Raw genomic sequence first — 23,523 nt, 5'->3', positions numbered from 1 at the left:
ATGTATAACAAGAAACAGCTAATAAAATCATTAAAAATCCATAAATTTGCTATTTTAAACCAATAACATGGTCAGAGGTTTCCTTTTCCCATCATGCACTGCATGGGGCAGGATTTTCTTGTACATATAATGTGCACACTCATTACACAGACCCATTCTCTCATATCATACCTAGACCAAAGTTTACTGATCACAACTTATCTGAGAGAGCTGTGTTCAAAATGTAGCTGTACATCAAGTAAGCAACACTGGTGTCAATGATATAGATCTATGGATGAGACAATGAAAGTGTTAACTGTGTGACTATAAGAGTATTAACCCTTTCAGGGTCCAAGGCCAAAATCTGAAGTCACGCACCAGTGTTCAAGAAATTTATAAAAAAAAAAAAAAAAAAAAAAAAAAAATTCTTACAAAATTAAAGAGCATATTTTTGTGAAGGTAATAAAGCAAAAAAAAATAAGAATCTGATCAGTACTTACCGAGATACAGTGCCAAGAAGTTTATAGAAAATGATGTGGTGGTGGCAACATCGACGAATTCCACATACGCGTATTATATTATTTTGTTGTTTTAGTTTTTCTTTTCTTTTCCAATTTTTTTCTATTCCTACTAACATTTGGGGCCTGAGAGACCAATACTGTATATAATTGATATATATAAACTCACTGTATTGAACACAATAACCGCACTAAAGTTATCATATTATTGTTTACCACTGTTTTTTATTACAATAAACATGCACAAATATTGTATAATACTAATGTTCTATCATATATTTACATATTTACAATCACTGGACATGGTTTTAGAACTGCTGGAGCTTGTGGAACTCCTTGAAACAAGGCACCATGCACAGAGGCACCTTACATTCCTCACACATAAACCGAGTGTCTTTGCGTCTTTGTTGCCGTCGTTTTGTTTGTGCACAGACAATGCATCTCTTCTGAGCAAATTTCTTTTGAGTTGAAGGAAGCTGTATTATGAAATGATCACCACCTCTCCTCAAACGCTTGGGTATATCCTGAGGAATTCGAGGACCATGTTGTATTGCAGGTGTTGTTACCTGGTACTTCATTATGAGTTGTCTGACAACAGACAAACAAAATTCACCATACGGTCGTCTGTTACCAGTCTTTATTTGGTACATATTATATGCATTGAGCATTGAAATGTCCATGAGATGGAAGAAAAGTTTCATGTACCACTTGTAACTCTTACGAACACAGTCAACAAAACCAATCTGCATGTCACACTTGTCAACCAAGCGCATGTTTTGTGTATAATCAATCACTGACACTGGTTTTCGAATACGTTCATTAGTCACTCGATCAACTTTGCCACTGTCTTGCATTTCATTACGGTGAGTGGTTGCCAACAATGTGACATCTCGTTTGTCATGCCACCGTAATGCCATGATGTCATTGGCAGTAAACACCTGCATGTCATCACCACGAACACCTGCGTTGAGCCTGGGCATATGTTTACGATTAGAACGCACTGTGCCACACACATCTGTCTTGTTCACTCGCATGAAATCACTGAGTAATGGGCTTGTGTACCAGTTATTGGTATATAATGTATGCCCTTTACCAAGATAAGGTGCCATCATGTTTCTCACTACGTCACCTGAGATACCCAATAACATCTTGGTATCTTTCAATGTTTTACTACCTGTGTATACAACAATATCCAACACCAGGCCACTGTCACAATCACAGAGTACAAACAGTTTTATACCAAAGCGGTTCCTCTTGCTCGGTATATACTGCTTGAATGACAGTCTACCTTTGAACAAAATCAAAGACTCGTCAATTACAAGATTCTTGAATGGATAAAAGTATATCCTGAACTTTTGTTTGAGATACATGAAAACATTTCTAATCTTGTATAACCTGTCACTTCTGTCAGGCCTGGTTTTGTCAGAGAAGTGCAACATACATAACAGTAAGATAAACCTGTTCACTGGTATTATTTCACTGAAGACCGGGGTAGAAATTAGCCGATCTGTGGACCAGTATGCTTTTATATTATGCTTATAGACGTGAGGCATAAGCATTATTGTTGCAAAAAGCAAATACATTTCTGCAACAGTCGTCTCTTTCCACCTGTGTAGTCTTGACTGTGGTGATAAGATCGTATTTGTCATGGTGTACTGAAAATACTTATTACTTTCCCTGGCAATAATTTCCATCAATGGCTGGTCAAAGAATAATTCAAAGAATTCCAGTTCATTGGCCGTGGTTCCAAGGGGACAGGTAGGTAGAATTCCACTTTGAGAGTCATCAAAGTGGTGAGGCTTGGGAACAAAATTGGGATTTTGCTGCCAATCCCACATACAGTTTTCTGGTGGATACTGGACATCATAGGCTGGTTGTATGGGTGGTTGTGGTTGTGGTGGGCTGGTGGCTGACGCTCTGCTTTGTCCTTGAACTGACGAGTCAGCAGCATGGGTCCCCACGTGGCATGGCGAGTCACGCATGGCGGTGCCACTACCACCACCAGCACCACTAACACCATCCACTGATGCCTGTGGCTCATCCATGCCAAGTGTAGCCACATCATCCTCACTATCACTACCTAAAACGGGTGTAGGGCCACGGGATGTACTCCGGGATGTACTCCGAGATGTACTCCGGGATGTACTCCGTCCCCTGGGCACAGCATAGGGTACACTACCCGAGCGCATGCGGCGGCGAACATACCGACGCTTCACTGGTGAATATGATTCCTCACTATCACTACTCGAATGATCGTCGAGCGCAATAAAATCACAATCCACATCAGAATCATCGTCATTACTAAAGTCAGAGGCCTGGCCACGCGAAAATATTAGTTTTCTCTTACGTTTAGTAAGACCCGACCGTGAGTCACGAGTGCCCACACCAGAGGTAGAAGGTCGAGGATCGTCGGAGTTTTCTGCACTATTATCGATATCCTGGTCATTATTTTCGGTCACCAACTTATCAAAGCCGTAGAATTCGTCTTCATTTCCACTTCCATCAGTGTCAGAACTATCAGACAGGAAGAGGAGAGTCCCAATTTTCCGGGGAGTGAGAGCTGACTTGCGACGAGGCATGGTGAACAAGGGTGACTGAGCCGGTGTTCCCACAATGCTATGCAGGCGCCTAGATTTTTTGTTTATGGCGCACACCCACGGCACAGACCCATTCTCTCACATGTAGGCCTATGTGCGCTTTCGCGCTAAATTTGATGGCGCTAGAATTTTGGCATAGATCTACGGTTTGGACACTCACCGTAAAGCTGTAGATCTACGGGACGGACCCTGAAAGGGTTAAGTAACCCTCTGTGCAGCCCTAGTCTTCTTGTAGAGTTTTAAAGATAAAAACTTCCGTCATACTCTGATATAATCATCTCTTTTCATAGATTCATTATTATTCTCTTTTCTATTTTCAATAAGACCTTGAGAATACTGTTAATAAAAAAAAAACCAGCGAGGAGAAGGCTAGAGGCAGTGGAGATGTCATGTCTGAGAGCAATGTGTGGTGTGAATATAATGCAGAGAATTCGTAGTTTGGAAGTTAGGAGGAGGTGCGGGATTACTAAAACTGTTGTCCAGAGGGCTGAGGAAGGGGTGTTGAGGTGGTTCGGACATGTGGAGAGAATGGAGCGAAACAGAATAACTTCAAGAGTGTATCAGTCTGTAGTGGAAGGAAGGCGGGGTAGGGGTTGGCCTAGGAAAGGTTGGAGGGAGAGGGTAAAGGAGGTTTTGTGTGCGAGGGGCTTGGACTTCCAGCAGACATGCGTGAGCGTGTTTGATAGGAGTGAATGGAGACAAATGGTTTTTAATACTTGATGTGCTGTTGGAGTGTGAGCAAAGTAACATTTATGAAGGGATTCAGGGAAACCGGCAGGCTGGACTTGAGTCCTGGAGATGGGAAGTACAGTGCCTGCACTCTGAAGGAGGGGTGTTAATGTTGCAGTTTAAAAACTGTAGTGTAAAGCACCCTTCTGGCAAGACAGTGATGGAATGAATGATGGTGAAAGTTTTTCTTTTTCGGGCCACCCTGCCTTGATGGGAATCGGTCAGTGTGATAAAAAAAAAAAAAAAAAAAAAACACTAACATAAATCATGGTGTCCTACAAATGACAAAGTAACAAAATACATCATTATCCTAAACTGGCAGTAGTGTATGAAGTAGCAGTAACTAGTGCATACACCCTAACTCACTTACGTTAACTCATGTACACAGGAGGGTCCTGCAGGTTAGGTTCCAGGCTACCACTGTAAAGCAAAAATCTCTGTGAAGTGAATCATAGCCTTTTTTTACTTTCAAATACATATAAAAGCCTGATAACATGTTTACACTATCATATTAAGTGAGCAATATAACTAGGTCTTAAAAATGCAAATACAGTACACACATTACTTAAAATATTTTCACCTTTAGAATATAGTGAGTGGTGAATGTTTATTGTAGATAGTCTGAATAAATGAATAATACGTATAATTGAAGACCTCTATCAGCAAAACGCTGTAAATCAAAGCGCCGTAAAGCAGGGCCCTCCTGTACAAGATATTTCTTCATGGCTTGCTCTGTAGTAGCGTATAAAAAGTATTTTCCTATGTACCCTCTAAGCAAAACCATTATTTGAAAAATTCCATTACATTAAGATGTTTATAATGGCTTTGATGTTTCTGCTGTTTATTCATCATAAATACAAAAATTACATAGATTTTGACCAACTGCTTATATTTCCCAAACCAGATAGGACCAAAGTTCAACACAGAATTCATCCCTACCCTGATATTGAAGGAGTGGCCAGGTTGTGCATTCCAGTGGAAACTGAGGGAACGTAAACAACTTGCTGATCCAGAAACAAAAATAGTTTACAAGTTAGTATTACTGTATGATGTCCTGCTTCATATTGTAATTAGGCAAGACCTTTATTGCAAAATTGGGCAGTGTGGGAGACCCAAACTGGGCAGTGTGGGAGACCCAAACTGGGTAGTGTGGGAGACCCAAACTGGGTAGTGTGGGAGACCCAAACTGGGTAGTGTGGGAGACCCAAACTGGGTAGTGTGGGAGACCCAAACTGGGTAGTGTGGGAGACCCAAAATGATGATGTGGAGACCCAAACTGGTAGTGTGGGAGACCCAAACTGGTAGTGTGGGAGACCCAAACTGGTAGTGTGGGAGTCCCAAACTGGTAGTGTGGGAGACCCAAACTGGTAGTGTGGGAGACCCAAACTGGTAGTGTGGGAGACCCAAACTGGTAGTGTGGGAGACCCAAACTGGTAGTGTGGGAGACCCAAACTGGTAGTGTGGGAGACCCAAACTGGTAGTGTGGGAGACCCAAACTGGTAGTGTGGGAGACCCAAACTGGTAGTGTGGGAGACCCAAACTGGTAGTGTGGGAGACCCAAACTGCCTCATATTACTCACCTATGGTAATCAAAGTCATGCAAGCAACTGTAAGAACCTCTCTACTATAGTGAATATAACAGTCATTTATCTGCCCACTTATAATAGTTGACTGTCAGTTCAAGGAAGTTGTTACTGCCAGCAGTCCAGAAGACTACATACTCATCACAGCCTGATTGATCTGACCTAGGTACATCTTGTAGCATTAAATCAAATCATACAATTATGCAGCAAAGTGCATTCTTGTCTTATTTTAATTACAGATAATAAATGTTAATTAAGCTATACAGTAAGCACTCTATAAGAGTTCCTCTGTACAGTAAGCTCTTATAAAGTTTTTCTATACAGTAAACTTTTTCTTACAAGTTCCTCTATATAGTAAACTGTCTTGTAGAGTTTATACAAGGTATCAAAAATGTACATGGAAATTTCTTGTGTGTTTTCTCATGCCCAAGATGGAAGTCAGTGTTTATATAAACATGGGGGTAAAAAAATGTATAATTTCCAAGATATTAGTTTCAGGGATTAGTTGAATAAGACCTCTAATTGATATGTTTTGATTTTACTGAATGTTCTTACTACAAGAGGGTTCACAATGGTCTGTTTACAAATGCTCAAATACAGTAAACCCTCCAAATAATGGACTAACTGGCAGGGATTGTCTGTGTATCTGTTAAATCATACTGTTTTAAGTGTTAAAAAAAAAAAGGGGAGGAAGAATCAGGTACTCCACAGTATACCAAAAATAGTATTGTACAGTTTACAGTTATATTGCAATAAACATTGAAATTAAAGAAGTCAGAAGTGCAATTTACACAGCAGATTTTGCCCATTATTTTAAAAGTCTGTTACATCAAAGTTTACTGTTGTTCACCACCCATTATTGAACATGTATGAACACGATGCTCACAGGCATGGCAAACATGATCGTATCACACCAAGACATGGTCATTCCTCCTGAACACATTGCCAAACTTTGTGCTGGTTGTCCCCATCTCTTTCATAAATCTCAACCATGGGGTTTAGGTCTGGTGACTTAGGTGGCCATGCCCCTGGGCCATGACCCTGGGCCATGCCTCTGGGTCACCTCATCTTAATCCACCACTCTGGGTATTGTGCATCCATGTAATCTCAGGCCTCACAACTTGTGTGTGCTGGTGCACCATTGTACCACATTTGTTTTTGTAGGTACAGTGGTAAATCTTTGAGTAGGAATTGTTGGTCTTCATCTAGGAAAGTGCCAATAAGAGGCTCTGCTCTGACATGCAGGAAGGATGTGTAGGCCAGTGAGCATGTCATCAGTTATGCCCACTCAAATGTTCAATGGAAACTGATGTCAGAAGTGGAATTTAAGAATGGCATGTGGATTAATGCAAGTCCCCACTTGTTCATTGTAGAAGCTAAACACTCCATCCCTCATAAAGGATGCTTCATATTGCAGAAACCAGGGTTCCACCCTAACTGGTGTAACCCTTAAAAGCCAGAAAGAATACTGTAAATGCTGTAAATGAGCAGGATGATCTAGCAGAATAAGTGATTGTCTCAGCTGGAAATAAAATGTGTGTAATTTTATGTATTTCTGATGTACATTATACAGAGGTCCAGAATCCCTCAATGTAAGTGATAGATTAGATAGATGAGATTGTGCAGGTGTCTGTTAAATCAGAATATTAAAAATTCAATGAAAAAGTACTGAAGAACTCTATTGTATACTTAAGAGTATACACACAATGTACAGAAATTAAACAAGTTAAGAGTACAATTTATCACTGGATTCTGTTTGCTATTTCAAAAGTCCATTATACTGAGGTCTGTTACAGCGAGGGTGCACTTACAACCATGCTGCATAATGAGTAAACTATTGCAAATTTAGCAACTGTTATGTGTTATTTCTACTCTGAGACCATTAATACAACCTTAAAAACTTCACCAATTCTTTAGTAGATCTTGACCCACAACCCTTGTGTCATTTACGTTATACTTTACTCATCTCATGCAATATTTTCCATGCAAAAATTACTGAATTTGTCAGAACGTACTTAACCCTTAAACTGTTCAAACGTAGATCTACGTTCCTGTGCGTAGTGCTTCGACCTTGATTTTCCCCATTTGAAAGCATGTAAAAAAAACGTAGATCTACGTTTGGAGCCCCCTGCACGTGGACGTAGATCTATGTTTGGACAGTTTAAAGGTTAATTATATGAAATTCAAATCTTTGCATGTTTATTTACTAGTGTTTATTTAGGTCAAGAATTTTGACTGAACTTTAAACACTGGTGGATGCCATGGCATAATAGTGACAGGCATGATACACAAATACCCACACATGGGTATGATGACAACACACACAGCTAGCTGGCAAGCTTGATAAAGCTCCACTCTAAAGTTGATTTTCCATGTTTAAGTCACATGTTTAAGTCATATGCTCTGCATACTGCCTATTGTGGGGCTTTTTTGCATGCAAACCTATATGTCATTCACCTCTATATGAACACCATCATGCTGAAATAAAGATCTTAATCTTAACCCTTTCAGGGTCCAGAGGCCAAATTTCGAGGTGTGCACCATGGTCCAAGAATTTTCAGAAAAAATTTGTTATTTTTTCTTATAAAATGGTAGAAACATTTTCTGAAGGTAATAAAACAAAAAGTATGAAATTTGATGGAAAACTGACGAAATTATGCTCTTGCGAATTTTGATGTGTCAGCGATATTTACGTATAGGCGATTTTCCCGACTTTGACTCCCATTTTAGGCCAATTACATTATTCCAGTCGACCAAATTCTTAGCTATTTCACTAGTATTACTTATATTCTATTGATTGAGCACAACAAATTGCCAAGTCAACTGTTTCAACTACAAAATAGTGAATGGAAATTAGTAATTCAGTCAATTTAATGCAAAGTTCAAAATAATCCAATTTCAAAATAGGGTCCAGAATAAACAATGCAAGCATTCCTGGCACTAAACTAACATTTCCTCTGTTCATTAGTTACACTTTCAGGCTTTACAAATGAATTCCATTTTGATTTCTTATTCACATTATTATTATTATAATCAAAAAGAAGCGCTAAGCCACAAGGGCTATACAGCGCTGCAGGGTAGGGAAGGAAGCAAGGAAATTGGATGGCAGAAGGGAGGGGGGATGATTAGCAGGTTACAGAAAACAGCGGGGCAGGGGATAGTACAGGGGTAGAGGGTAGCAAGAGATTCAAGTAGAAAGGGCTGAAAGTATCAGAATTTGTGAAGTAAGTCAGTCGTTGTCAAAAAGTCAATGAGAGTGTCCGGATGAAAGGTGGGTCCATCAGCGAGAAGGGAAGGTAAAGAGAGAGCAGCGGGGCGAAGACGACGACAGAGGTAAATTCTGCGTGCTCGTTGATAAAGTGGGCAGTCCAACAGAATGTGGCTGACTGATAATGGAGCTTGGTAATTCTCACAGAGAGGAGCAAGACGCCTCTCCATGAGATATCCATGAGTAAGACGAGTATGGCCAATGCGAAGACGGGAGAGAGTAGTCTCCCAACCTCGACACTGGTGATAAGAAGACGGCCAGTAACCTATACTCGGTTTAATAGACTGAAGTTTGTTGCCAAGCATAGTAGACCAACGTTGTTGCCAACGGGTGTGAAGGTGGGAAGATATTACAGCAAAATAGTCCGTACATGGAATACCTCTATAAGAAACTGGTAGGTCATGTACTGCTGACCGCGCAGCAGTGTCTGCCTGTTCATTGCCCTGTACGTCAACATGACCAGGGACCCAACAAAAAACAATATCTTTATGCTTAGTAAAGATGCGGCGTAGCCAAAGTTGGATACGGAGGACTAAGGGGTGAGGTGTATCAAATTTTTGTATAGCCTGTAAAGCACTAAGGGAGTCTGAGACAACCACAAATGATGACACAGGCATAGATGCAATACGGATAAGTGCTGTAAGGATGGCATATAATTCAGCAGTAAAAATACTAGCTGAAGATAGTAAATGCCCTTGTACGACGCTGTCTGGAAACACTGCTGCGAATCCTACGCCGTCAGAAGACTTAGAGCCATCTGTGTACACAGCAATGGCATGAGAATGAGAGTGAAAGTGGTCAAGAAAAAGAGAGCGGGAAGCGACCGTAGACAGTTGGGCTTTCGAGCAAGGGAGGGAGAAAGAACAGACTCGAACAGCTGGAACTTCCCAGGGGGGTAGGGAAAAGTGAGATGCTACATGTACATAGAAAGGTGGTAGTTGAAGAGAAGACAAGAGCGAATGAAGGCGAAGAGAGAAGGGACGGAGTAAGCAGGGGCGGCGAACAAATAAAGAATGTCTACTAATATCAGTGACCATTCTATAAATGGAAGGATTGCGGAGATCATGAGAGCGTACATAGTAGCGCAGGCAATGGGCATCACGGCGATCGGATAAGGATGGAACGTTCGCTTCTGCATAGAGGCTTTCGACAGGGGAAGAGCGAAAAGCACCAAGGCATAAACGTAATCCTTGGTGATGTATGGGGTTAAGGCTAGAGAGAGTAGCAGGAGATGCCGCTGAATAGATCTGGTCACCATAATCAAGTTTCGATAAAATAAGGGTGGAATGTAGGTGAAGGAGGGTTCGACGATCAGCTCCCCACGAAAGATGAGCAAGGGTTTTAAGAAGGTTCAGCCGGCTGTGACAAGTTGCCTTCAGAGAGGTAATGTGAGGTTTCCAGGATAACCTACGATCAAAGAGGAGGCCCAGAAACTTGACTGTATCATGTTCAGGGATACGGGAGCCATAGAGGTACAAAGGATGATCGGAGATGACAGAGCGTCTAGTGAAAGTGATTTGGTGGGTTTTAGTGCTGGAAAATTTAAACCCATGTGTGGTGGCCCAATTGGAAACACGGTCGACTGCATGCTGGAGAGAAACTGTAAGGAGGTGACAGTCAGCGCCTGCACAGGCAATAGCGAAGTCATCAACATAGAGTGATGACCAAATATTTGATGGAAGACTAGAGGCCAAATCATTAATAGCAAGGAGAAAAAGTGTTGTGCTCAGAACACATCCCTGGGGGACACCTTCAGCTTGGATAAAGTCCGGGGAGAGCACATTATTAACCCGAACACGGAAATGCCTGTCGGTTAAAAAGTTCTTAAGGAAGGATGGTAGATTGCCTCGAAGGCCTAAGGAGTGGGCTTGGGCTAAAATATTATACCTCCAAGTTGTGTCATATGCCTTCTCAAGGTCAAAAAATATGGCAATAACTGAGTGGTTATTTGCAAAGGCATTACGAACATACGTATCCAAGCGCAGTAAGGGGTCTATGGTAGAACGTCCCTTACGAAAGCCATATTGACGAGTGGAGAGACTGTTGTGTGTCTCTAAATACCACACTAAACGTCTATTTACTAGACGTTCCATTACTTTGCAAACTGCACTGGTAAGAGCAATGGGACGATAGTGGGAGGTTTCATGTCCCGTAGTGCCTGGTTTGCGGAAAGGGAGAACAATGGCGGATTTCCACAGCTGTGGAAGAACTCCTTGTGACCAAATAAGATTGTAAAGGCGTAATAGGACTGCAAGGGCTGACTGATGTAAATGTTGTAGCATACGAATATGAATGTCGTCGGGCCCAGCTGCCGATGATCGACAAGCTGAGAGTGTTGCCTCCAGTTCTTGAAGTGTAAAAGGCACATTATACTGTTCTTCTCTGAGAGAAGAAAAGTCCAAGGGTGCTAACTCTCTGGCAGACTTTGAGGAAAGAAATGAGGGGCATAGATGGAGTCCCTGAGAAATACGGACCAGATGATTGCCAATTTTATTGGCAACATCTAGTGGGTTTGCTATATCAACACCGGCAACCCGCAGAACAGGAGCCGGGTCAGGAGAATATTTACCACTCAGTTTTCGTACTTTTTTCCAGACTGCACTCAGAGGAAGCAGAGGTGATGGTGGAGACATAATCTCGCCAGCAAGTGCGTTTAGCGTCACGGATGACACGGCGAGCGATCGCACGCTTCTGTTTAAAATCAAGGAGTCGCTCTGTGCTTCTATTGTACCGGTACCTGCCCCATGCAGCGCGTTTCAAACGTACTGCACGAGCACAAGCAGGAGACCACCAAGGCACGCATTTCTGAGAATGCCTGCCCGAAGTTTGGGGTATAGAATGAGAAGCTGCGGTGAAAACGGAGGATGAGAAGAGGTGTAAAAGCTCATCGATGGAGGACGAAGAAGGAACCTCTTTAAAAACAGTCAGGTGTGAGTAAAGGTTCCAATTTGCCCGATTAAATTGCCAGCGTGGGGTGCGAAGAGGTGGCGAATATGAAGGGGAAGTAAGAATGATTGGGAAATGATCACTGTCATGTAAGTCCGGGAGAACAGACCAAGTGAAGTCTAATGCGGCGGAGGAAGAGCAAACTGAGAGATCGATGCAAGAGAGAGTATGAGTCCGAGGATCAAAATGGGTGTGAGTACCTGTATTTAAAACATGGAGGGGGTGGGTGGCAAGAAAAGCCTCTAACTGAATTCCACGGGAATCACAGTGAGACCCCCCCCCAGAGGAAATGGTGGGCATTAAAATCACCAAGTAACAGAATCGGTGGCGGTAATGACGAAACAAGGAAGGCAAAATCCGGAATAGATAATGCCCGAGAAGGAGAGAGATATAAAGAACAGAGCGTATACCACCTATGTAAGTGGATACGGGCTGCTGTGTAATGCAGCGAAGTATGAACAAATAGCTGATGGTACGGAATATCAGTGCGGAGAAGAAGGGCACTTTCATTAAAGGTCCCATCAGGAAAAGGATCTGAAGAATACAATAAATTATAGCCTGAGATGTGAGAAATAACAGCAGAGTGTAATTTTGGTTCCTGTAAGCAAACACCAACAGGGGCAAACTGGGAGAGTAACATCTGAAGCTCACCCCGATTACCCCTGAGGCCGCGTATATTCCACTGTAAAAAGGCCATGATTGGCAATGATAAAGATACTTGAAATCCGCAGGTAAGGGTTCCTACGGACTAGAAGGGTTAGAAAAGTCCACATGCGGAGGCAGTGGAAAATGTTCAAGCAGCGAAGGAACGGTGCGCTGTGAAGAAAGGAGTTGCGCAGATGGAGCAGAGGAGAGAGAAAGAGCGGAAGGTGGATCAGTGTCCATTGATGGTTTGGTCTCTGCAATATATTCAGAGATTGCTTCAAGTGTTTCGGAATTCAGAGATGTTGTATGGGAGACAATATTGGGAATGGTAGGGGGAGGATGAGTAAAGATTGGAACTGTATTGGACTGTACCAAGGTAGGGGGGGGCGAAAGGGTGGAGGGAACTGGAGAAGCGTGGCAGGGGACAGAAGAGACAGGAACCTGGGAGGTGGCAGAAGAGGAAGAAACTTGGGAGGGAACAGGGGAGGAAGGTACATTACGAGGAGGAGGGTGAACCTCTGCACTTGTAACTGAGCCAGTGAGAGGGGAAGAACTAGGGACAGAGACAGGGAGGGTAAAATGAGGAGGTGGAAGATGGGTAGGAGGTGTTACCGGACCTTTTTTTGACTTTTGAGAAGTAGAGGGACGATTGGGAAGAGGTGTCGTACGAGGTCTCGTCGACACTGAGGCTTGTAAGAGAACTCGAAGAAGCGAGATTAGACTGAGGCGTTGAAGTAGGGACGTCTGAGCCGAGGACAGCAAAAGGATTAGATACAGGAGTGATTATGGGAGAGGTAACCACAGAGGTGGGTGTAGAAGATGGGATACCAGAAGTGGGGGGACGTTTTGAAACACGGGAATAAGAAACACGTGGGAGTCTCCCTTGGAGGCGGAGATGAGAAACTGCCATGGCATAAGGGAGACCTTCTGTCTCTTTGAGGTAACGGATTTCCCGCTCGTTTAAATAGACCTGACAACGGCGAGAGTACGAAGGGTGAGCCTCATGACAGTTAAGGCAAGAGGGAGATCGATTGCAAGACGTATTAGAATGGTCATCGGCACCACAGACTGGGCATTCGGCGATAGATCTGCAATATTTCGCTGGATGGCCAAATCGCCAGCAATTTCTACACTGTTGTGGTGTAGGGATCACCTTTCGAACTTGTAACCGATGTCCTGCTATATAAACTGAGGATGGGAGTTCTCGGCTGTCAAAAGTTAAACGAGCCACATTGCTAGGGTATCGTCTCCGCCCACGGGCAGGAAGAACGTAAGTGTCTACCTTGAGGATTGGGAGATCTTGGAGTTCCAGCTGTTCTAGAATGTCGGTGCCACATGTCTGGAAATTTTGTTGAACTATGGTATGGGGCAGAATGACGGTACCACTACAAGAATTGAGGGAATGATGTTTTTCAAGGGTGACAGGAACAGTATCTATATGGGAAAGACGAGAGAGCTCACGAGCCTGGGTAGCATTCTGTACGGTAATGATGCGCGTACCGCTCTTAAGAGCATGAAAAGAAATATCTTTACCAACATGGCGTAGAAGTGCCTTGCCAATACTATGGTCAGAAAGATAGGCAGTAGAGGAAGTTGGTCGTAAAGTGAAGAATTTAGTCCACTGTTCAGTCTGAAACTGAGCGTGGAAAGGTAGTGAAGGACGTGTCGATCGTTTCTGAGAAGAATGAGAAGGTGAAGGTGGAGAAGTATCATCAGCAGGTAATTGTCGTTGACGTTTAGGCGTGGGACCAGAGTTGGTCCGACGTGGAACGGGTCGGCGATTTGAAAATTGCCGCACCGTAGAGGGAGAGGCCGGAAGCATAGTCAGAGGAGAGCGAAGGTCTGATAAATCGAAGGAGTCAGTCGAGGCCTCAGTACCTGAAGCGGGTGAGGAAACAGCACCGGCAATAGGTACAGAGGCATGAGGAATGTCTGAAGAATGGTCCAAAGACGAGGCGGGGTCAGAACGGGGTGCGGTATCAAGAAGGGGCCCGGGGGTACCAGGTTCATGGACTAGGGCTGCCATGGTTAGGTTACTTCTTTCTTTTTGTTTTTAAGAAAAAAAAGAAAGAAGAAAAGAAAATAAAAATAAAAAAAAGAAAAAAAAAGGGGGGACCGGGGAGGGATAGTTCCTAGGAGGAATGAAAGGGCCAGAAATCTCCCTCCGCGCCCAAGAGGACCTCAGCACCGCAAGTAGCGCAGATGCAGCATGGAACCCGTGCCATACCCTACCCATCATGCTAGTAAACTAACAATCCGGGATAGCAACCTCACATCTGCCGAGCTACCTCGGTGGACAAAAGAGAGGGCGGCCGGATATCCGCCACAAAGCATACCTCCTTTGGCCACCACCCCCGGAATCCGAAAGGTGGCTTCCAGAGATACACTCGTCGCCCGAAAGACACCCAAAGCTACTCCGGGATACCGGAGAGGGATCGGGACATCCCCAGGCGATCCAGATTCCACGGCAAACTACGCCACCGCTAAGAACCTCAACGGAATGGGATGGACCCCGGTATCCTTTCTCCTACCCAGGAACTAGCGCGCCTGTGGGAGAAATCCCAAAGGACAAAAAGAGGAAGGGCAAAAGGGAGGAGTGGGGAGGAGGAGGAGGAAAGGAAAAAGGGGAGGACGGGGAGGATGGGATAGGGGAGGGGAGATTGGGGGGTAATTAGGTTCGGTCTGAGGAAGAAGACCGATAGGTCTAATTCCTCAGACCAAGAGCCTCTTCACCACGCCAAGGAGCCCCCCTTGAAGAGGTTCTTATTCACAACGAATTTTAATTCAAACCAAAAAATAGAAGATTTACTGTTATGCAATATTGTAATAATTGTAGAAATAATATTACCATATTTGTGAACATATATTAGACCCACCAGCTGGCATGTATTAGATGTGTGAGGTCATTTGTTTACTCTTGAACATCAGCAAAAATTTAACATTTCTGCTACTTTGAGCTCAGTTTCAAGCCATTTCCAGTACTAAAACCAATCAAAATCATCATCTCTATTTATGTAATATGTCTTCCATTCTATCAAATGAGACCAAGAAACCACAAATACAACTATAAAAAACATACAAAAAAACACTGCAAAGCCGCCGTTTTAATTGAAAATTATGGTCTCGGTTTTTTCTCTCATTATGCACTGTGTGCTGCAGGATTTGTTTTGTGGTGCACACATACCACATAGATGTATTCTCTCATATCTAGGCCCAAATTTACCGCTCACAGCTTATCAGAGTGAGCTGAGCTCATGGCGTAGATCTATGGTTTGGAGACTCAACTCAAAGCTGTAGAACTACGGCAAGGACCCTGAAAGGGTTAACACACAAAATGGGTTATTGAATTTTATTACAGGTGGCCCAGAGAAGTGCACATTATGGAAGCCATCCAGATGGGCTGCAATTTGGTGCCGCTCGGTCACTACAATCCTGTAGAACCCAGTAATGTCATGAAGATCGAATGGCAGATACAGTTTTCTAGAGCGGAACAAATTCTTCTCCGAAGCCTTGGACACACACAGGTACGCAGCTAATAACTACAGTGAAACAAACAATACCTTTCAGACAATGCTGATAAATATTCCTGTAAACTGTCACTTTACTCCTTCCTGTAACACCTCCCTCCAAGGTAGCAGCCTAATATTCTAACCACTTCCTTTCAATCCCATTTACAATACAGACTTTCACTATCAGGTCATTCACAGCCTGCTATATTATCATATCATTTACAACCTACTTCACTATCAGGTCATTCACAGCCTACTTCACTGTGTATCAGGTCATTCATAGCCTACTTCACTGTATATTGGGTCATTCACAGACTACTGTGTATCAGGTCATTCAGAGCCTACTTTACAGTGCATCAGGTCATTCAGAGCCTACTTTACTGTGTATCAGGTCATTCAGAGCCTACTTTACTGTGTATCAGGTCATTCAGAGCCTACTTTACTGTGTATCAGGTCATTCACAGCCCAGTTCACTGTGTATCAGGTTATCCATAGCCTATTATTCTATCATATCATTTACAGCCTACTTCACTGTATACCAGGTCATTCACAGCCTACCTCACTGTCTATCATGTCATAAGTCATTACTTGACAGATACGTTTAATGTTGCTGGTGGAGTACCTGATGAGGGATCACCTGGAAGACATTCAGGGACTGAAGATACAACACCTCCGTTACATTCTCTTCTGGATGTGTGAAGACAACTTCAAAGACTGGCAAGAGGAGAAACTGGGCAGCAAGTTGAAGGCATACTTAAAAAATCTTTACAACCGTCTTTCCACAGAAAACCTGCCACACTACTTCATCGACTCGTGCAACATGATGGAAACTATACCAAAACGCTACATGCGGCAGATACAAGTTAGTAAATGACTTGCCAAGTGTCAGAATATTGTACATGTACAGTAAACCCGAATATAACGAACTTTGGAAACAAAATCCACTGGATCAACCTATTTGAATTGCAGAATTATCCATTACTGTTTCAATCATAACTCAATCTCTTCTATATCCACCACAGATGCTGTTACCACCCACCTGCTCCACTCAATCAACCCATTATATGGAGGGTTTACTGTATTATGTATGTACTGTATTAAACATATATTACATAATTATTGCATAATTAAGGTAGTAAGGTGGTAGACAGCAACCACTAAGGGAGGTACTACCACCCTGCTAAATGCATGTGAAGTGGAAACCTGTAGTTGTTTTACACAATGGTAGACTTGCTGTTATCTATTTTCTTTTGGTCTCATAAACACACAAGAAAACAGGTACATCTTGCTATTTCTACTTATACTAAAGTCACATTACATATACACACCCATCTGAATTTTCTTCTGTTTTCTTAATAAATCTTGTTCTTATTTGTTTCCTTTCATCTCCATGAGGAAGTGAAAAAGAATCTTTCCATTGTAAGCCATGCATGTCGTAAGAGGTGACTACAATACCGGGAACAAGGGGCTAGTAACCCTTTCTCCTGTATAAATTATTAAAATAAGACAAAAAAAAACTTTGATGTGCTGTTGGAGTGTAAGGTAACATTTATAAAGGGATTCAGGGAAACTGGTTAGCAGGACTTAAGTCGTGGAGGTTGGAAGTATGGTGCCTGCACTCTGAAGAAGGGGTAGAGATATGTTGCAGTTTTTGAATTGTAGTGTCAGCATGCCTCTGTTGTTGCCAAATATTACCCTTTACAATTAATTAATATCTGTTGTTCACCATTTTATTATTATCTCACTGCTAAAACTCACAGACTAATTTAGAACAGTTCACTATTTTACTGTCTATTGTAAACAGCTTATATTAGCTTTAGTGCAATTACAAGTCAGAGCTTGGTGCTACATTTACTTATAATCTTGTCTTAATAGATTTATATTTAGTTAATACTCTAGCTCATTATGTTTATTAGTTTTTACACTCTGCTTGACCAACATTCATTAACTTGTCCAAACATCCCCTTATTACAGATATCATTACTGGAACTCAACACAAAATAAATCATTACCAGTTAACCTAAATGCTGAATGATACCGACACAGATCTAAATCGATATAATCTAAATCCCAACCAAACTTTAATGGAAACTGCCTTTGTTACACAGCATCACAAGCCAGCACTGTCCTAAGCAATGCCAGAAATATTACAGTTCTCAATTACAATATTAGGTCCCTAAGTAAACACTATGATGACCTCCTGACACTCCTTGATTCCCTAAAGACAACCTTCTCCAGTATTATTCTCACTGAAACCTGGCTTAAGCAGGACACAACATATATCTACTCACTACCAGGATACACAGCAAGCCACAACTGCAGGCCGAACCAAATTGGGGGTGGTATTGCCATCTATTACTCTAATGAACTATTATGTAATAACACCTTCTCCATTCAACAAACCGGCCATATTCCGCCAAAGCAGGGTGGCCCAAAAAGAAAAACAAATGCTTCTCTTTTTAACTTTAGTAATGTATACAGGAGAAGGGGTTACTAGCCCCTTGCTCCCAGAAGTTTAGTTGCTTCTTATGACAAGTATTACATACAGAGGAAGAATTCTGTTCCACTTCCCCATAAAGATAAGAGGAAATGAACAAGAACAAGAACTAGTAAGAAAATAGAAGAAAACCACATGGGGTGTGTATATATATGCTTGTACATGCATATGTAGTGTGACCTGAGTATAAGTAGCAAGACGTACCTGAAATCTTGCATGTTTACGAGACAGAAAAAAGACACCAGCAATCCTACCATCATGTAAAACAGTTACAGGTTTCTATTTCACACTCATTTGGTAGGACAGTAGTACCTACCTGGGTGGTTGCTGTCTATTAATCTACTACCTATAGTAATGAATATGGAGAATATATTTTTGCAAATTTCACTGTAAAAAACCTTAAGACTCCTATAAAAATTGGTGCCATATACCAGATGCCTCATACAAAGATCCAAAATTTTAGCAATAAATTAAAAATGCTAATAACAAACAACCAACTGAACAAGCACTTCCTTTTCCTAACTGAAGACTTCAACATTAACCTTGGCCTAACAGATTATTATTATTATTATTATTATTATTATTATTATTATTATAATCAAAGAAAGCACTAAGCCGACAAGGGTTCTACAGCACTGTGGGGAAGAAAAAAGTGCTGACGCTATAAACAGCTAGGCAGAGAGGGTATCAGAGGTGAGGGGAGAGAAGGGCTGGAAGGGATGCTAAGGGCTGTGTGTCGAAGCTCGTACAGAAAAGCAGTTGCTGACAAAAAGTCGAAAAGTTATTTATTCTAAGTCAAAGGTAAGGCTGTCTGCATGAAGGGAAGACAAGGTAAGAGTGGTAGGGGGGCAGCATCATTGGAGGCAAATCCTGCAAGCTCGCTGGTAAACCGGGCAATCTACAAGAAAGAGAAGAACCGAAATAAGGACCCAACAAACCTTAGAGAGAGGAATAGGGTATCATTCCAGGAGATACCCATGGGTAAGACAAGTATGGCCAATGCAGAGCCGGGAGAGCACAGTCTCCTGAGTATGGCAATGGTGGCAAGAAGATGGCCACAAACCTATAAGCAGTTTAACAGAGTGCAATTTGTTAACCCTTTCAGGGTCCGGCCCGTAGATCTACGGCTTTATGGTGAGTATCCAAACCGTAGATCTATGCCAAAATTCTAGCGCCATCAAATTTAGCGCGAAAGCGCACATAGGCCTACATGTGAGAGAATGGGTCTGCGCCGTGGGTGTGTGCCATAAACAAAAAATCTAGGCGCCTGCATAGCATTGTGGGAACGCCGGCTCAGTCACCCTTGTTCACCATGCCTCGTCGCAAGTCAGCTCTCACTCCCCGGAAAATTGGGACTCTCCTCTTCCTGTCTGATAGTTCTGACACTGATGGAAGTAGAAATGAAGACGAATTCTACGGCTTTGATAAGTTAGTGACCGAAAATAATGACCAGGATATCGATAATAGTGAAGAAAACCCCGACGATCCTCGACCTTCTACCTCTGGTGTGGGCACTTGTGACTCACGGTCGGGTGTTCCTAAACGTAAGAGAAAACTAATATTTTCGCGTGGCCAGGCCTCTGACTTTAGTAATGACGATGATTCTGACGTGGATTGTGATTTTATTGCGCTCGACGATCATTCGAGTAGTGATAGTGAGGAATCATATTCACCAGTGAAGCATCGGTATGTTCACCGCCGCATGTGCTCGGGTAGTGTACCCTATGCTGTGCCCAGGGGACGGAGTACATCCCGGAGTACATCCCGTGGCCCTACACCCGTTTTAGGTAGTGATAGTGAGGATGATGTGGCTACACTTGGCATGGATGAGCCACAGGCATCAGTGGATGGTGTTAGTGGTGCTGGTGATGGTAGTGGCACCGCCATGCGTGACTCACCATGCCACGCGGGGACCCATGCTGCTGACTCGTCAGTTCACGGACAAAGCAGAGCGTCAGCCACCAGCCCGCCACAACCACAACCACCCGTACAACCAGCCTATGATGTGCAGTATCCACCAGAAAACCGTATGTGGGATTGGCAGCAAAATCCCAATTTTGTTCCCAAGCCTCACCACTTTGATGACTCTCAAAGTGGAATTCTACCTACCTGTCCCCTTGGAACCACGGCCAATGAACTGGAATTCTTTGAATTATTCTTTGACCAGCCATTGATGGAAATTATTGCCAGGGAAAGTAATAAGTATTTTCAGTACACCATGGCAAATACGATCTTATCACCACAGTCAAGACTACACAGGTGGAAAGAGACGACTGTTGCAGAAATGCATTTGCTTTTTGCAACAATAATGCTTATGCCTCATGTCTATAAGCATAATATAAAAGCATACTGGTCCACAGATCGGCTAATTTCTACCCCGGTCTTCAGTGAAATAATACCAGTGAACAGGTTTATCTTACTGTTACGTATGTTGCACTTCTCTGACAAAACCAGGCCTGACAGAAGTGACAGGTTATACAAGATTAGAAATGTTTTCATGTATCTCAAACAAAAGTTCAGGATATACTTTTATCCATTCAAGAATCTTGTAATTGACGAGTCTTTGATTTTGTTCAAAGGTAGACTGTCATTCAAGCAGTATATACCGAGCAAGAGGAACCGCTTTGGTATAAAACTGTTTGTACTCTGTGATTGTGACAGTGGCCTGGTGTTGGATATTGTTGTATACACGGGTAGTAAAACATTGAAAGATACCAAGATGTTATTGGGTATCTCAGGTGATGTAGTGAGAAACATGATGGTACCTTATCTTGGTAAGGGGCATACATTATATACCGATAACTGGTACACAAGCCCATTACTCAGTGATTTCATGCGAGTGAACAAGACAGATGTGTGTGGCACAGTGAGTTCTAATCGTAAACATATGCCCAGGCTCAATGCAGGTGTTCGTGGTGATGACGTGCAGGTGTTTACTGCCAATGACATCATGGCATTACGGTGGCATGCCAAACGAGATGTCACATTGTTGACAACCATTCACCGTAATGAAATGCAAGACAGTGGCAAAGTTGATCGAGTGACTAATGAACGTATTCGAAAACCAGTGTCAGTGATTGATTATACACAAAACATGCGCTTGGTTGACAAGTGTGACATGCAGATTGGTTTTGTTGACTGTGTTCGTAAGAGTTACAAGTGGTACATGAAACTTTTCTTCCATCTCATGGACATTTCAATGCTCAATGCATATAATATGTACCAAATAAAGACTGGTAACAGACCACCGTATGGTGAATTTTGTTTGTCTGTTGTCAGACAACTCATAATGAAGTACCAGGTAACAACACCTGCAATACAACATGGTCCTCGAATTCCTCAGGATATACCCAAGCGTTTGAGGAGAGAAGGTGATCATTTCATAATACAGCTTCCTTCAACTCAAAAGAAATTTGCTCAGAAGAGATGCATTATCTGTGCACAAACAAAACGAAGGCAACAAAGATGCAAAAACACTCGGTTTATGTGTGAGGAATGTAAGGTGCCTCTTTGCATGGTGCCTTGTTTCAAGGAGTTCCACAAGCTCCAGCAGTTCTAAAACCATGTCCAGTGATTGTAAATATGTAAATATATGATAGAACATTAGTATTATACAATATTTGTGCATGTTTATTGTAATAAAAAACAGTGGTAAACAATAATATGATAATAACTTTAGTGAGGTTATTGTGTTCAATACAGTGAGTTTATATATATCAATTATATGCAGTATTGGTCTCTCAGGCCCCAAATGTTAGTAGGAATAGAAAAAAATTGGAAAAGAAAAGAAAAAACAACTAAAACAACAAAATAATATAATACGCGTATGTGGAATTCGTCGATGTTGCCACCACCACATCATTTTCTATAAACTTCTTGGCACTGTATCTCGGTAAGTACTGATCAGATTCTTATTTTTTTTGTTTTATTACCTTCACAAAAATATGCTCTTTAATTCTGTAGGAAAAAATTATTTTTTTTTTTTTTCAAAATTTCTTGGACACTGGTGCGTGACTTCAGATTTTGGCCTTGGACCCTGAAAGGGTTAAGGTGCATGTCTGACCGCCATTCTTGCCAACGGCTGTGAAGACGGGCCGAGATGACTGGAAAATAATCTCAATGAAATACCTCTATAGGAAATCGGAAGATCATGCACTGCTGACCGTGCAGCAGCATCTGCTTGTTCACTGCCCTGCACATCAAAGTGTCCAAGGACCCAACAGAAAACAACGGCTTTGTTTTTGCTAGCCACACGGTGCAACCATTATTGAATACAAAGGACTGATGGATGAGGAGAATCACTGTTTAATGGCTTGTAAAGCACTGAGGGAATCTGAAATGATCACAAATGTTGAAGGAGACACGTATGTGATACAAAAAGCACAATGATAACAGCCCCATGCAAACCATTTCAAATGCACCACTCAGGCACACGCAGGAGACCACCAAGGTACACAATTGAGAATACCTGCCTGAGGTTTGAGGAATAGATCGTGATGCTGCAGTCAAAACTAAGGTCAAAAACTGGTGCACTAGTTCATCAATAGAGGATGAAGAAAGGTCTTCACAAAAAGCAGCAAAATGAAAGTACAAGTCCCAATTCACTAGTCCAAATTGCCAACAAGGGCTACAAGGCAGTCAGGAATACATAGTAGAAGTAAGAAGAATAGAAAAGTGATCACAGTCGTGCAAATCCAGGAGAATGGACCAAGCATAATCAAATGCGATTGATGAGGAGCAGATAGAAAGATCAATGAGAGAGACTGAGTGCAAGAGTCAAAGTGGGTAGGAGCACCCATATTTAACCCTTTCAGGGTCCGTCCTGTAGATCTACGGCTTTACGTTCAAGGTCCAAACCGTAGATCTATGCCAAAATTCTAGCGGCGTCAAATTTAGCTCGAGAAGGCAGGTAGGCCTACATCTGAGAGAATGGGTCTGGGTGGTCAGTGTGCACACCATAGAAAAAATCTGGATGCCCGCATGACATTGTGGGAACGTGAGCAAAATAGCTTTGTTCATCGTTCCTGGCGGCAAGGAAGCTCTCACTCCCCACTCCCTCTCCGGGCAAATTCTGACTCTCCTCTCCACAACTTACAGTTCTAAAACTGACGAAAGTGGAGCTGAAGACGAATTCTATGGTTTTGAACCATATGGTACCATTGTGCCATATGGTACAATGGTGCCATGTCATACAATGGTATATCGTACAATAGTATCATATGATACAATGGTACCATATAGTACATTGCACC

The 23,523-nt window shown here is 42.4% G+C and overlaps 2 protein-coding genes across 5 annotated transcripts in view; one reads left to right on the top strand and one right to left on the bottom strand.

The window, feature by feature from the left end:
- The window catches only part of r (carbamoyl-phosphate synthetase 2, aspartate transcarbamylase, and dihydroorotase rudimentary), a 1,183,622-nt gene that overhangs the window by 268,472 nt on the left and 891,627 nt on the right, over positions 1-23,523 (bottom strand). The window lies entirely within an intron of this gene.
- LOC128694914 (uncharacterized) overlaps positions 1-23,523 on the top strand; it is a 132,494-nt gene that overhangs the window by 61,994 nt on the left and 46,977 nt on the right. For 2 of the 4 annotated variants that reach the window (XM_070094265.1, XM_070094262.1), the window contains exons 6-9: positions 4,728-4,855; positions 15,624-15,789; positions 16,370-16,636; positions 16,797-16,859. In XM_070094265.1, coding sequence (XP_069950366.1) covers positions 4,728-4,855; positions 15,624-15,789; positions 16,370-16,636; positions 16,797-16,859 — 624 coding nt within the window. The remainder of the gene's footprint in view (positions 1-4,727; positions 4,856-15,623; positions 15,790-16,369; positions 16,637-16,796; positions 16,860-23,523) is intronic. The other 2 variants (XM_070094264.1, XM_070094263.1) reach the window with 1 other exon arrangement.

Source organism: Cherax quadricarinatus, chromosome 45, assembly GCF_038502225.1.
Source record: "Cherax quadricarinatus isolate ZL_2023a chromosome 45, ASM3850222v1, whole genome shotgun sequence".
Lineage (NCBI taxonomy): Eukaryota > Metazoa > Arthropoda > Malacostraca > Decapoda > Parastacidae > Cherax > Cherax quadricarinatus.
This window is presented reverse-complemented; position numbering and strand designations above follow the sequence as displayed.